This window comes from Pteronotus mesoamericanus, unplaced genomic scaffold (genome assembly GCF_021234165.1).
Source record: "Pteronotus mesoamericanus isolate MK-2021 breed Mesoamerican mustached bat unplaced genomic scaffold, CSHL_Meso_final contig_291, whole genome shotgun sequence".
In the NCBI taxonomy this organism is placed as follows: Eukaryota; Metazoa; Chordata; class Mammalia; order Chiroptera; family Mormoopidae; genus Pteronotus; species Pteronotus mesoamericanus.
In genome coordinates, this window is record NW_026555124.1 from 8650402 (window position 1) to 8666979 (window position 16578).

General features: G+C 36.5%; 1 protein-coding gene across 6 annotated transcripts in view; it reads left to right on the top strand.

Annotated features, from left to right (window-relative positions):
* The window catches only part of NRXN1 (neurexin 1), a 1065318-nt gene that overhangs the window by 524019 nt on the left and 524721 nt on the right, over window positions 1-16578 (top strand). For all 6 annotated transcript variants that reach the window (XM_054575454.1, XM_054575455.1, XM_054575456.1 and 3 more), the window contains one exon: window positions 10872-11045. In XM_054575454.1, coding sequence (XP_054431429.1) covers window positions 10872-11045 — 174 coding nt within the window. The remainder of the gene's footprint in view (window positions 1-10871; window positions 11046-16578) is intronic.

Here is a 16578-nt window from a genome sequence, read left to right on the forward strand (position 1 = left end):
ATGGAAAATAATACAATAATTAATAAATAATACAAGAATAAACTCTGTGTCACATACTAGCAACTATAAACCTACTTTTGTCCTGCCCTGTACAACTTAGTTTTTCAAACTTCTATATTGCTAATGTGTGTAGTGCTGAAAATTTCACTTTTGGTAATTGCAGAAGAGCTGGATATTTCTATTTTCACTTTCTACATGCTCTTCCCATCTCTATGCTTTACATAAATATATATATTTTATCTCTGTAGCCCCTGAAGTTTTCCTCAAATGCTACAGCCAAAAGTTTTAATTGCTGAATGTCCTTAATATGTGGTCTATAGAACATTTATAGGTGCTTAAAACAGACCTACGAAAATATAGTACTTGGTTGGATGATTGGAGATTGGCCAACCAATCAATCAATCAATCATCAGCTTGTACCAGAGGACTATTTGCCAGTCCATTCAGCTGTTAAAGCTCATCATTTTCCTAGCCTTTAGGGAAAGCATCCCTGCCTGCTCTTTGGATCATTGAGGTTAACTATTTGCATTTCCTAAGGAATAATTTAAATAGTAAAAGAACTAAGTATTTGGAGACACGCCCAAGGGAACAATACTATTCCTGGGGGACTTGCTGACCTGATTGAGGATATTTCATCTTTCAGTCACAGAAGGAATCCCTTCTTTGAAAAAATATACAGAAAAGTTTAAGTATTTAAGAAAAAAAAAGAGTTTTATTCAACTATGTGAAGCTCATACTACCTTAGAAGTTTTCTGTCAATGTCAAGTTTCTGTGTGCTTTGTACCTTATTATTCTTTCAAACTTTCCAGGAAACCGCTGTGGGCTTCACCCTCTTTTATCCTGAATATCTGAGTGGAGAGCTGGTGCCATTTTTTGACCCACCTTAAAGAGGCCATTATTATAGGGAAAGGCTGTTCTTTTGTACCTTCCCTGTACACCAGTAAAGCTACCTTACCCAAAATAAATGTTCCTGTGTTTTGAAATAGAAAAATTAAATTTTTTGGAAATAAGAAAATCTGTTTTGGAAAAGAGAGAAAGCCAAGTAGTTATCTAGAGCTACTAAAAATCTAAGGGAAGACAGTAAGTTTGCCCAGGTTCACTTACTGGTCCCACTAGCCGTAAGTCTTTTAATTTCAGGAACAGTCATCTCTCAGCTCCTCCACTTATTCTATTTCTGTCACTGAGACGGTTTTTAGTAAAAATAGGCAGTATGGTGCAGCGGGAAGAGAGGCAGCCTAGGAGTCAGAGGCACGGGTGGCAGTGTCATTCTCCTCACACTGGTTGTATTGCCTTGGGCAGGAAACTTACTTTTTCAGAAGGGTCGTTCTCTCACCTGTCAGGGGAGGGTAATAATAACTCCCTGCCTATTGCGAAGAGTGGGTATGAAGATCAAATGGAATAAGAAAGGGCAAATCACCATTCAAACCGAGGCTCTGTGCATAAGTTAAGAGCCTCTTCACAAAAGATATTTGTGAAATCGGGAACATCTGTAAGCTGTGTGCAGTCCCAGAGAGTGGAAAATGAAAGACGAAATGGTGACAGATTGTCTGCTGCTGAAGGGTGTCTAAGGTGTCCAAACTGGCTGTCACTTGCATGGGGAAACAGGAAAAATAATGAAAATATTTGAACCCCTTTTAACCTAAAGTAAATTTGCAAAGCCATGAGATGAAGTCAGCTTCGCGAGAATTTATAGGCCTGAACTCCTACCCTGTCTGCCACAGCTTCACTGTCACAGTGGGTTTAAAAGAAGATGGATGGGCACATGCACCTCCACAGCAATTTCCTTTTATTATTTCTCATTGAACATGCCCACCAGCTTCCCCTCTCAGTGTGTGGGCCAAACACACAAACAAAATCTATCTTTGTGTTTGTGAGTTCTATAATCATACTTTAAAAAAAGTTCTCCTTCTCGGGCCATTTTATCCCCGAAATATCAGCTAGAAACAAATTTCAGAATATCGAAAGCATCTTTCTGTCCTGTCCAGTGACATAATGTCAATATTGTCTCTCAAAGGCTCACTACAGGAGAACATTAAGGTTTGAACTCCAACTAGATTGGAGCCCCCCACTTTGTTTACACACAGATATCAAGTTGGGCAGAGAATGAGAGCAGGTGCCCTACTTATCTGTTTGTGGGAGGCAATTGAAAAGTAGCTGCCATATCTAACTATCAAATTTGGGAGCCTTAAGAATTCTACCCATTCATCAGAATTTTGATGCTTAGTATTGACGATATTGGAAGCAAATTGACTTTGTCTTCATGAGATTACTCAGCATGCAAATGTGTTCCCCATTGTCCCAGGATACTGTGTAATTTGCTTGGACTCCTGCTAACGTTTATTATCATCCCTTTCCTCAACCAACCAACATGCTACAAAAGATTCTTGTATTTTGGAGTAGTGGAGCTCTACAAATTGGCCACTGGCCACTTGGAAAAAATGGTATGTAAACCAGTGTAGATTAAGAAAAAATTGACACAGTAGCAGGAGAGCTGAGCTTGGAATCAGCCCTGCCATTTTCTGGCATTGTAGCCTTGAACCATAGTGTCTTCATCTGTGACATGTGTTCATGGTAACTTTTGTTTGTTTTGTGGCTCACTAGGCAAAAACCAAGTGAAACAATACATGTGCAAGTGTAAACTTAGTAAAGTTTAGAGTACTACACCAATGCCAGCTATTGTTGTAATAATAAAGTCAGCTGTCTTTTCTGGTGTTGACCGCAGCAGAGCTTGACACTGGTTACCAAAGAGTAAAACTACAGAGGAGGCCCTCTCTCTCTCAGACAGGGCTCTATATATTTAAATTCCATTGTCTCAGTGATTTTTGTAAAATTCAAAGTATTTTTAGCAAAACAAAAATATATACTGTTGGATGTGGGAGCCTGTAGAATAAGGAATACCTGTGGTTGGCAAGGAATCAGAGGCAGTTGAGGCAGACCAGAGGGACTCTAATCCCAGAAGTCTTTGAATGGTGGCTAGATGGAGTGAGTCATCTACAAACCCACAGGAAGTGCAGATCAGTACTAACAGGTTTTACTAGGGCAGAGCATCAGGGTTTGTGCAGTTAGTTTGGCTCTGTTCTATGGCCACACACAGTAAATGTGTGGTTTTCTGTATGATAAGGTAACAGAGAAGAATCTGGAGAAATAAAGTGTCCATAATGTGAACTGCACTTATGGGGAGGCCACCTGAGTTAGATCATATTTGTAGATGGGGCAACACAGAGATTGACAGAATGGCTAGAGATAGAATGCCATAGAGGGCCAGGGTAGGATGGAATTTAATTTCCCCATAAGATGTTGGCACTTATTTTAACTGCAGAAGACAACTTATGAAGACGTTCTCATTTACCACACATTGATGCCATAAACTGCTTCTGTACTTCAATCTTTGCCTGCCTTTCCCTACAAATAAATTCAATATATGCCAGTTAAAGTTGGTCATGAATTACTCTGTGAGAATGGAAAAACATGCCTCTGCAATGAATTCTGTTAATGAATTGAATGGATGTTTAAGAAAGGGGGCAGTAGAAGAAAATTTTCCCACAATTAGCTTCATTCATTATTTCTCACGAGAAGGGAACCAGAGATAAATGAGTGGTACACCCATAGAAACCTTCCCTACAACTTTATTGTTCAATTGATTATTTACTGAATATAACATGCTAATTTATCCATTCATTCAATAACTGAACAAGTAACTGTTGACTACCTACTAAATTAAAATGGAATATAGAGATGTTTGGTTCATAATCATTTCTTTAGGAATTTATAGAATGATGGAAGTTAAAACATCCGCACAAAGAGCTAGGAAAGGAATGGAAATTGTCAGGAAAAAAGCTTCAAATGTGATGAGGATTCAAAGATCATACTTGCTTTGGACTGGGGAAATAAATACATCAACAAGGAAGAATTTTAGTTGAGCCCCCAACTTGGATAAGATTTTGAAATGGAACATTGGAAGAAGAAAGACATTCATGATGGAAGTAATGTGTACGCTAAAAAATGATGACATGACATGAATGTGCAGTACAGGAAAAATGATGAAAAATACAGTTTGACTAAAGATTAGGATATAGGGGGAGGATTGATGTTATCTTAACTCTCAGCCAGGCAAAAGTCATTAGAGAATGTTCAAAGTTTAAGGAAAGTTACTGAGGCTGGCTAATTCAAAATCCTGAACACTGTTAACTTTAGGCTTTATTTAGAAGAGAGAGGGAGGTATTGAAGAAATCAGCTACAGTGGGGAGACTGATAGGGTGTTGATGAGGAGGATGGATAGAGGCAGGGACAGCAGAAAATAAGTGATTGCATGAAAGGTGTACAAGGGGAAAGGGAAGCAAGAGCTGGAAAGGGAAATGAAAATGGAGAGACAAACATCAGAAGAATTGACGATAGTTTGAATGTAAGGTGGGAGGTACAGAATGAAGTTAAAAATGATTTTGAAATTTCATTTTGGGTAACAGGGAGACTAGAAATATGATTGCTCTAAAACAGGGAAGTCTAGACATAGTTCTCCAGCAAAGGGAATGATGATGGTTTCATTTTAGACTGAACTTAGAATGCCAGGAGAAGACTAAAAATAAAAACTCGCAAGCATTTCCTGCAAAAGTAAAAACAGGTTGCTCTAGGATTAAACCCCTAATATATGAAGGAAGACTAAGGTATAAACAGATGCTCTGGCTGGTGTTGCTCAGTGGGTCGAGTACTGGCCTGCGGACCAAAGGGTTGCTGGTTCAATTCGAGTCAGAGCACATACCTGGGTTGCAGGCTAGGTCCCCAGTAGGGGATGTGTGAGAGGCAACCACCCCTTGATGTATCTCTCCCTCTCTCCCTCCTTCCCCCTCTCTCTAAAAATAATAAATGAAATCATTTTTTAAAGGAGATAATAAACTGGTCACCACTGAGATCAAAGAGTTTCTAAAATTAACCTGATCTTTTTTTCATAGAAATCTAAAAAGGGCACAGATCTTGTATCTCAGAACAAGACATCTACTTGAATTGCCAACTTTGACTTCAGTATTGAGTACTGGTGTGCTTTGAACTCAGACGTGGTCTTGGGTATAATTTGCTTTTCAATGTCACGTGTGGTTTGTTATAAAAGTTTCTATTTATCTACTTTTAATATCAAATATGTTACAGAAATATTAATGATGTCCCGTGCTTTTGCTTTCAGTAATTTAAAATCATTTACTTAAGCAATCACAGAAAATAGTGGCTTCGGCTTTTTTCCCCAGAAAACAAAATAAAATAAAACCACCCAAAAACCTATAGTAAATAAGTGACTGTTCCTCGAGGATTATAGATGATTTTTCTTCTATCTAACAGGGCATGCCCTTTATAGAAAGAGGTTTAGATTTCACTTGCCTCTCGAAGAAACACTGTATTAAGGTCAAGATTTGACATGCAGATGTCCATTTGTGGCTGTGCAGCAAAAGATTAAAATCAAAGATGATACAAATGTGGGGGTAGAGTTTGATTGTTCTCTGTAGATTGTTCTTTGTAGTAATAGAATGCATCTTTCCTGCAGAATAACTCTCAGAAGCTTTTCCAGCCTAAGTATAATTTTTCTTCTAGCCAATCACAAGATTTGAGAGAAAAGTTCGAGTTGTCCCCAAATTTGCTGTCCCAAATCCAATGTTCTCATATCGAAAGACTCTAGAATTGTACTTCCTCAAATCCAGCCAAAACAAAAGCAAAGCAGTGTGTATCATTTCAACTCCCCCACCGCCCCTCTACAAATACCACTCATAAGAAATTGCAGGATCCTCCTTAAGTTTCCCTCGAGTTTTAGCTGTCCAAATACAAATGTCCTTTTTATGCATGTTCTTTTTAAACTGGAATGAAAGTGTGATGTTTAAGAGGCACCAAAAAAAATCCATGTGAATAAACAGGAAAGCTGAGTCAAAGAGCTAATTATACCTTGATGCTTGCTTTCTGCTGCTGTAAGGCAGACCTTGGAGTCCTTGCTCTAATTGCCTTATGCTCCCAGTTTTAAGAGAAAACCTCTTACAGCACTTCATCTGTTTTTCGTTGATGGCTCCCAAGCCACGCCTCACAGCCCTGCTACTTCTTCCCTAAGCCCCCAATTTACATCATCCAATCCCTATAGGACACTCCTACTCAAATTCCATGAGGTTAATGTTAAATATATAATTTTATTTCTTCTTCCTAAACTGTTACTGTTTCAATACCCTCATTCTCTAGCCGATGTGGCTTGTATATTTGGATTTAACCATTTTTTAAACATTTCTTTGTTTTGTTTTTAAATCAGTAGCCTTAAGTTCTATTGCGTTATGCAAGCCTTTCTTTTGACTTTACTTATCCAACACTATTTAACTGGGTCCCTTTTAAAAATTCTTCCCACCAAGCCTTTATGCTCTTTTTTGAATGTTATCTTCACTTTGTCTTCATGGTATACCTGTGCTGTTTCCTATGCCTGCCACCTATATTTATGTTATTACCACATAATGTATCCTGTACTGTCTTCCGATCTTAACCCTCCCATGATGCTGTACCTTACAATCAAAGTCCATAAAAGCCTTTTATTTCTCTTATAAGCCCCATCTAGCATGAACTTAACAACCTGACCCTTGAACTTCATATAATTCTTGTGTTTCTTAATCTGTCTATATCGGATTAGGAGATACTTATCAAGCAACTGTCCTGTTTATGTTACCAGCTTCAATGCTGCTGGGTTTCAGACTGAAAATGTCAACAGAGCCTCTTGAGCTGCTTATCATATAGTGCAAGACACCTCTAGTATAGTATACAGATTACAGCAAACTAAATCAAGTAAAATAAGACATGTAAATTTGACATCTTGATGTTCCAGTTGCACTAGAAACAAGGGGACAACCTGGATTTACTCTTCTGTATCTCTCAGTGCAAGCAACATAGAATGAGATACCCTATAGATGTATAGCCCTTACCAGACATACCAACACAACCACACCAGTAGCACTGATGGGCTGAGTGCATGCTATATCCCAATGCTTACACACATTCTTTATAATTCTCATAGGGAGGCATTATTTACCTATTGTGCTGATGAAAACTCTGACTCTTAAAGAAGTTATGTGACAATGTGCCTACACTGAGACAACCAGTGCATGGCAGAGCCAGGGTTTGTAGCAGGTATAACTAAAAAGCCTGTGCACTACTTCCTACTCATTACTGCCCAACTACCAGGGAATGGATACTTGTGATATCACCTTAGGTCATTCATGTGCATATACATGCACTGGTGCTAAAGATAAGGGTATTCTTGATGTTAAAAAAAAAAAACCCAACAAAACACTCCCCAAATGTCTGAGATTATCCGGCTTAATTTATACATGTTCTCTGAATCTTCTGTGAAAAAATGTCCCAACTCTATTGTTGTCTTGTCAGTTGCATACGTAATCTGCCTAAGGATCTGAATAAAAAGCACGCATAGCTTGAAGAATGGGTAACAGGATGGCTTCAAGTCTATAGGAAACTTGCTCTTACTAGATGTCCATCCTGGCTCTTGCTCACACAAGGGTCGTTAAAAAGCATACCTCCCCCCACCCCATGCACAGGATGCCACCTGTAAGAAAGATCCCATTAGTGCTAATGGGTCATTTACTTCCTACCTCCCTAAGAATCAAAAGGAGAAGCTTCGTCTTTGATGAAGTGCTAATACTACACAGGTCTCAGGCCACTTAAAGGTTTTCTTTGTTCTCTTCATATGGCAACCCAACAGGAGACTTTAGACCGCTCTCTGCAGTATGAAGAGTTTATAAAGACAGTATTAGGTGGTGGTGCTAAGTGCAGGTTCAGTAATGAAAATGGGAGTGATGCCCGTACTTACAACGCCAAATGCACCCACCTTGGCATGTTTGAGGCTTGTATCCTGTGTAGCTTGAATCAATATTTCCTGCTCTTTAGTAACACAAGGGAAAGCTTACTACTTTTCTTTAATAAGCTTTAAGAGTTGTTCAACAAATAAGTTTGCTAATAGGAAGAAAGGATTGTGGCCGGAAGTGCAGAAAGGAGGTAAAAGCATTTTAGAATTAGCTCTCTCCCTATGTGTTGCCTTGCCAGTCTTCTTTGTTTCTTCTTTTGTACTGTGACCTCAATCCCTCAGGTGGCCAACAATATTTGAATGCCCACTGTGCAGATAGCCCAGCACAAGGCACTGTGGGAGAATCTAAAACAGACACAGCCTCTCTCCTCCAGGAGGGTATAATCACAAAGAACCAGACTGGTTATCAAATATATGGTGTCCCATATCTAATTCAGTACTCAGTTCTCTATCTGCAGCAGTGCCAAGAATTCTTTATTCAACTACATTTATTAAGTCTGGAGGAGAGCTGAATTTTCCTTACAAATTTAGTTTAATAAATGAATGTAGGGAGCATTTCCTTGCATTGACATTTGATATGTAACAATACAAATCTCAGCCCACAATCTCAGATGTGCAAGAAATCTGACTTTATTTTCCTGCAACTCACCTTGGTTTCTACTTTGAGCTCTGATTTGTTGATTTAGGGAAAATATAATCTCAGGCAATTTTAGTTTCCCTATTTCCCTGGGATTCTGTCTGAATTAATTTGTGTGGGGGACTTCCCAATGTACCAATTTTGGGAGAGGTAGAGGGAGATTGTACAGAAGCTGATCTTGGATAGTCTGTATTTATAGGTCAGGTGCCCACTGAATTACTAACCAGCACCTTCATTTTTGCATGCATAACCCCTGCAGGTCAGTCATTTTCTGCTTATTTTTGTGCCACTCGAGGGATTGTTCTGTTTCTCCCACACCACAGTGGAATATGGGAAGTTTTGTGAGTCTGCCTCAAACTCTCAGCTTGTCTAAATTTACCAAGCAGCCATTTCTTCTCAAGGATCTCACTGTTGCTTCTGGGCTTTCTTGAGGAAATGCACAAAGATCAACATTACCGCATAAGCCTACCTGAGATTTTAACATCCCGCATGGCTCAGCCCTCAAATTGGAGCACTATGTCTTCTTTCAGGCATTCGCCAATGACTATGTTCACATTTTTTCTCCACTTTCTGTCCTGCTAACCCACAGGAGAGGCAGAGAAGCTTTAGTCTTATGTAATTGCATGTATATTCTATCTATTTCAGTCCTCTAAAATTCTTGGCTTTTAAGACTCAAATACAGGAAGATAATTTTATCTTTAGCTTATGATTCATATCCCTTTTCTGAGGCAACTAAAACACAATGGCTTGGAATATAAGAGAAAGGAAACTCTAAGGAGAGAAAGAAAATATGGAGAAAACAAGTATTTCAAAAATAGTGTTCCATATCAGACCAAGAACATGCTATCTTTTAATATTTGTAATTAATAGTCAATAGATATTTTCTGTTATTTAAAAGGTGGAGGAAATACCTTCAGTATGAATTATGTGGATTAATGATATCCTAGTGTAATAGTTAGAGCCTTAGCGGGTAGGTCTGGAACCTAAGTTCTTAGTCATTACAGTGACATGACTTTCAGCAAGCTCAATGCACTCATCAATATAATTCAAAACTGTTATATCTGTGGATTAAGTTTTACCCTACCTATAAGCTAATAGATTAGATTATTAATATAATATCCAGGATGCTAGCAGAAGACATGAGATTTCTGGGTCAGAGGCCAAGGACTTTTATTACTCAGGATGAAACGAACAGCAAGAGCATCTGCATATGTATCAATACTCCTCGCTCCCAAGTCCCAAGAAGACAACACAGAGAGGTCCAGATAAATGTTAAAAGTGTAAGGGGTTTGTGTTAAAATGGGGAAAAGGTATCAAGTGGCATGAAAGATAGATAGAATGGTTAATGTGAGAGAGAAAATTCAAATGACAATAAAAAGTCAGAGAAGTAGCTAAAAAGAGTATGTTTACCAGAACTTGTAAACAGGAGCAGTATCATATGGAATTCTGGGGTAATCTTCCTTATGTTGTGCATGATTAATTGTTTAATGGACTCTAGTCCTTTAATGACATCTACTCAATGCCATTTAGATATGGTGAATAATCTATGATAGACATGTAATACAATTTATTTTTTAAAGTAGTAACTCATAAACCTAGAGGCATAAAGATGGCACAGTAGAGTGAAGTGTTCCATTAGAAACTGCAATAAAATTGGAAAATAATTAATTGGTAACTTGTTAACAGATCTCAGTACAACATAAAGAATTCAAAGTGGTATAACTTTAGCTAAAGAAGAAATACCTGAAAAAGGACAAAGCATTCTGGTATATCCAAACTATTGTGGGAGTGAGTTAGTGAATAAGATCATAGATAATGGGCTTAACCATAGTAGAAAAAGTAATTTTAGACTCTTGAGAGAATTTGTTGAACTTCTAATTAAATGAAAGACTCAGACTTGTCTAAGTAGAAGATAGATTTAATCATAACACCTATTGAATGTCTACTACATATTTTTGCTATGATGGAGACTTACTATATTTTATCTAATTTAATTCTCATATAACCCTATGGAATAGGTTTTATTACTCCTATTTTAGAAATGAGGCTACTAATGATCAGAGAAACAGAAGGAAGGAAAAAAATCATCAAAGCCACAGAGTTGGAAATAAGCAGGCTCAGGATCGGATTTCAATGTTGGAATGAATATACAACTCATGGTCCATGTTCCTTCTACTTGGCCACACCATATGGAACTAATTTCATTCTTTGTGGAAGTGGCTTCTTGAAATTTCTTCTAGTGTTCATGTACTCGTTAAACATTTTTTATTGTTTTGTGATTTTAGGAAAATATCTAGTTATAAATTTAGTTTTCAAATTAACTTAATGAAAAGTGAACCTATTTTTCCCCTGTCCTACTGTATGTTTGAAATTTCTTTTGTGACCGAAACTTTGATCTCCCCCCAACAGGTGACTTGTATATAGGAGGAGTGGCAAAAGAAACATACAAATCCTTGCCGAAACTTGTCCATGCCAAGGAGGGCTTTCAAGGCTGCTTGGCATCAGTTGATTTAAATGGACGGCTTCCAGACCTCATCTCAGATGCCCTTTTCTGCAATGGACAGATTGAGAGAGGATGTGAAGGTACTAGATTTTGATATCACACTCTAAGAATTCCAATTCCACCTCTAAATGAGAACAGATCTCTCTAGCCAGCAAAATTCATTTTTGCCAACTGGTCAAACCCTACATAGGACTTATAAATCCTTATTCATGTTTTTAACTTTTCAGCCCATATATCTTAGATTTTCTGGACTGCTTGCAAGCCTACACTGATGCATGATGTCAGACAGGAACTATATTCATGGTTCTTGTTATTTTCTGCTTCTTTGCAGTATATAGTTTATATAATTAGTGTGTTAATCAGTTCTTCAGTGCTTACTTTATAACATTAAAGAGACAGCCTATTTAGATTAGAAAAAAAATATGTTTATTCCAGCAAGTGTTAATCAATTTGAGCTGTTTTTTTGAACTATACATTCAAGAGGATAAAAAAGAGAATAAAGTTTAGATACCATTCTCAAATTACTATTTGGTTTGTATCTACCAGGCTCCACTGCATATATATTATTATTTTGTTTTAGCAAAAATCGGTTTCTTCTGTTACTGAAGGCTAATATACTGTACTTCTGAAATGTGCTCAAGTATCTTCCTGTTCTTTTGTGTTTTCTATCAGACTAAGATCTGTAGGAGTACTTTTTGATTGCTACTTCCATTTTAGATAATTTTCACTTCAACACCTCAGAATATTTGAGCCAATTCTCCCTCCATAAATGTAATTTAATCACATTATCCTGAATTTTGTGTCTCTGAATGTGTTGCTGCTTCTCCTTTAATGTTGAACACAGTTTGGGCCATTTTGAAAACTTTAGATTCATAAGGAAATTGCATATAGGAGAAGCAAAGAAAGACATGTGAATTCCTATCCCCCAGGAGATGATCAATTATTTCCTCTTAGCCAAAATAATGCCATTAGATTTAGCAATTACCCAAGTACATGGAAACTTTTTCTATTTGAAAATATAGTTTTTCTCTCTGCAACGTATATTGCCCTGAGAAGTCAGGTGAAATTCAAACTATATTTTAAACCTGCCAGAGGTTAAGGCTATTTAATGGATGTCTCTGTCAAATTTATTTTTAATGTCATCATCGCATTTGTTTTATTTCAAATTTTGGTATAACATACTTTTGTAAAACAAAGAGAAACTGTTTTTTCTCCTATCAATTTAGCAAAGGATCCAAAATTGTTAGGTGAATAAATTCCCTCTAGTGAACAGATACAAGAATGTGAGACATAACTTTGATTCTTGGAGGCGGTCTAACTCATGAGAATATGTACATTAAAATAATGTACTACAAACTCTTCTACAAGTTGCTTGGTAAATAACTTCTCACCTATGAACACTAGTGGAAACAAACAGACACATTCACAACTAAACACATGCAAGCTAGAAAACCACACACATGTTCCCCCATCATTGGCACATGATACGAGTGGATGGGTGGAAGGGAAAACTAATGAGAGTAAGATGTGTGGAAAAAGAGTCTTAGCAGAAATGATATTTGGTGCTATTTTCCAACATAATCAAATGAGCAATTTAGTTAAGATGATTGCTTTTACATCCTCTTGGAAAAATCTTAAACATCTATTTGAACATTTGCAATCAGTCAGTAGATTAACACATTGGTTCCTTCCTTACATTATCTAGGATGCTTTAATATCTAAGTTTTAATAATGCTCACCCTCTTACCTCCATTTTTGTTTCTTAAATATTATCAAGCACATGCCTTTCTGCCTTTACACTTCCCCATTTTTAATTCCAACATCAATATTAACAACTTTTAATTTATGATTATTCTTATCCTTCTTGGTATCTAGCAATAATCTCAGATATACGTGTCATAGATGTAATTATGAGATGCACATATTATTGTCATTAATGATCATATTCTAAATACTTAATAAATTCCATGTCTAAATATTATTGTTTTGAGAATTTTGAGTCTAAATCACATTGGGATCACTGAACTTTCATATCAATAGAAACAGTATACATTTAACATCACCAAATATCTTGTCAATGTTTTCCATCATTCCTGCCCCAAAGACCTACAAATCTCTAAGCCCTTTTCATGTAAAAACTTCTTGGTCTTCCATAAATCTTCTCTTGCTGCTTTTCATTTTTAACTAATTTTAATTGATAATGGCTCATATTATTTATACAACAGATATCAGCTAGGGGAGTAAGCTGACAAATCTCTATGAGTGAATGTTTCTCAAATTTTAGCCAGTGTCAGAAATCCTCATATAATTGTTAAAACCCAATTATTGGACCCCATCCTCAGGGTTTCTGACTCAGTAGATCTAGGATGGGGCTTTAGAATTTACATTTGTAACAAGTTCCTGAATGAAGCCAATGCTGTTGGTCTGAGGACCGCACTTTGAAAACTACTACTTGAGATGGCATTTCCTGCTTACATGTGAGAAAAGAAAGACTGGTAATAATCCACCAGTAGTCAGGCTCAGTGAAGCTCAATACTGAGTCAGGTTAACTTCTGTACATGAAGTCAGTGGATAAAAAAAATTTAATTCACACATTCTTTGCAGAGACTCATAATATTTAGCCCCAAACTGCATTTTAAGTGACAGAAATACTTAATTATTAAAGCTACCATTGGTTAAGCACTGGCATCATTAAGTTTACATATGCTATTATTTAATCCTCAAAACTCTATAAATTAGGTATTACAGACTCTTTTTAGATAAGTAGGTTGAGCCTCAGAGATATGAAGTGACCTTCCTAAGCTCACACAGTTTATAAGTGGATGACGGAAGCTTTGATTCCAAGTGCTCCTTATGTGAAAGCCCAGGCCTGTAACCACTTTTAGCTATTGTTTTTTGGTTTCCAGAGATTGTAGTTTTACCTTCACTTTTCTTTCCTTTTTAGACATATTCTTATTTTTAACCACTTAATACAAACATCCTTGTGGCTTGTTTCCAATTTTATTCCGTGATAAAATAAAAGGGACATTATATAACTAAAGGGAAAAATAAATTCTGGGCTTTGTCTTGTGCAAATGCCTGTCAATGTTTAAATATTGTTCTAGAAACTGAGTACTTTGAAAAATGTGTCTCATCAGACATAGGCTTGCATTCTCTTGTAGTAGATGAACATAAAAAGACTATTGTGATAATGATAAAAATAGTAATAAAGCATGTCTTTATGTTCACATAAAGGTTGGCAGGTACCCTGAGTTGCTGTTCCACAATATGGGAAGATTACTTATTAGGGTTGCAGTTTTACCATTTTTAGAACTTAGCATTATTTTGCAATTGTATTCTGGATCATTTCTGCAAAAATAAAAATCGATCTCTTCATCGGTTTTTGCTCCTGTTCTTTTCTTCCACTGGACAAGTGAGGGAGCAGCTATGTGCTGACAAAACAGCCCCTGACCCAAGCTGGGCTTGCGCCCCTCCCTGATCCCATGCTTATCCCAGGAAGGAATTTGCTAAGGAACATTTCTTCAAGACTTTTTCTTCTCCTCCTCCTTCTTCTTCTTTTAAACACACACTAATTATTTTCCGTTACTAATGCCATGGGATAAAGATCATTAAGCTACTTACCTCTCACAGACTGGAAGAACAATGAAAACTAAACAAGTCAGTCAATGGTTCTTAGTTATTTGATGCAATAGGTATCACAAACGATTACATCTATTCGGGCCTGGGAGATTATTTTATTATTAATAACAGTTGTCACTAATAATAACTATTATTACTACCATACCAATTATTATTATATAATTAGTATTTGCAATATTATAGTTTTTAAACTTAGGAAAATTCACATAGGTTAGCCTAAATCCAATAACTTTCTATGAATACCTTTACTAAGAAAATTGTAATAGAAATAGGATTGTAAGGAGCATGTTTAAATAGACATTTTACTAAAACATTAATTTATAGAAAGGCTAATTTTAGATAAATCTCATTTATTCACCAAAGCATTTACCCCAAAGGCTCTCACTGTTAATAGCATCTGATTAGGCTGATGGCTGTTTTGATATTTGCATAAAACCTATAAAATTGTGTTTACTACAAAATATTTTTAATTTTTACTCTGAAGCTATTTAGGCTAGACAGCATTCCTTTTTTTACCTTCTCTAATTCAGTCATTACTAGTGAGATTCTATTTTGATAAACGTGCAAAGGGCAGTTTATAAGAGTGAAAGACAATTATGAAGGCGGGGAAAATGCAAACATAACTCAGAAGCCCTTAAGCAGTATTGACCCAACTTGTTAAGAGCAAAGATAAAAAACTCACATTATAATTTTGTAAAGATTTGTTTCTTCCACCTTTTATTCTTTCATTTACTTCAAACAACATATACATTTTGCTAGCTTGGTGTCACTCTGGGGTTCAGCTGTTGGCATGAATGGCTGGCATTATAGTTTTAAGACTTAATTGCAGTAGCAAGATAAAAAAGATCTAGAGGGGGAAGAAATGGAAAAGGATAATTTCTCTGCTAATGATCGCAGTCTGCACTGTATTTATACATGACAAATTGTGCTGCGGGTTCCAAATAAGCAATGCAATCACTTTGGTAATGCACTCATCTCTATCCAAAGGACAAAAACTACAGAGGCCTTTTTAACTTTCCTTCATTACATGCCATCAGCTCAGTTAACCATTTTATATATATGTATATGCACATATATTGCAGAATTCTAATAAATTACTGCTTTCTCATTTTTGGCTTAAAATTTATGGCTGTTGGTATTAATTTATTTGCTTTATATAGCATTTCTCTCTCCCCCTTTACAGCAGCATGCTTTTTGAATCTGAACGTTCTTCTGTGTTTGCCCCATTTCAGTATTGCTTACTAACATTTAATATATTTTGCTTTTTTTTTTTAATTTTGCTGACAAAGTTGCATTGATGAAAGCTGACTTGCAAGGTAGATAGCCCTGTGTGTATAAACCAAGACTGAAACCCCATATTCACAGTGGAAACCTCAAAATAACAGTTTTTACATTTTTGCAGTAACTGTTGTTTGGGTTCAGATTTAATTTTCCCCCTTTTTAACGTTGTGCAAGAAACCTCATTCTGTAGCATAGTTGGCACAAAGGCTTTCAGTCTTGAATATGTTTGTTTAGTGGTTACCTTTAGTGCTTTGATCATCCTTCTTTTAGTTGATTTTCAGTGTTCTAGTTATGATTCTTTAGAAATAGAATAGCATTCTTTTTACTTGTATGTTAAAATGGGGCATGTCATTTATAAAGAGTTATTCATTTTATGTGTAATTGCATGAAATTGTCAAAGCATGCGAATTGATACTTGCCAACATACCTATCCAAAACACCCAACAATCATAACTTTATTCATAGTGTGTGGAGGGTAACGTCTAGAATGCCTAGGACATTTCTGCATACCTCTCTTCAGTTATTTTTGTCAATCTTATCTCAATTTTATGAAGTTATAATCTCTGTTTCTCATGGCGTCTCTATCCATTGGTCAGAAGTTAAGGAGATCCGTTCATTTTTCTAAAATTTAAACAGTGATAGAGAATTATTGATAATTCAATGAGCTTCCCTGTTACCATGAACATACTAGAA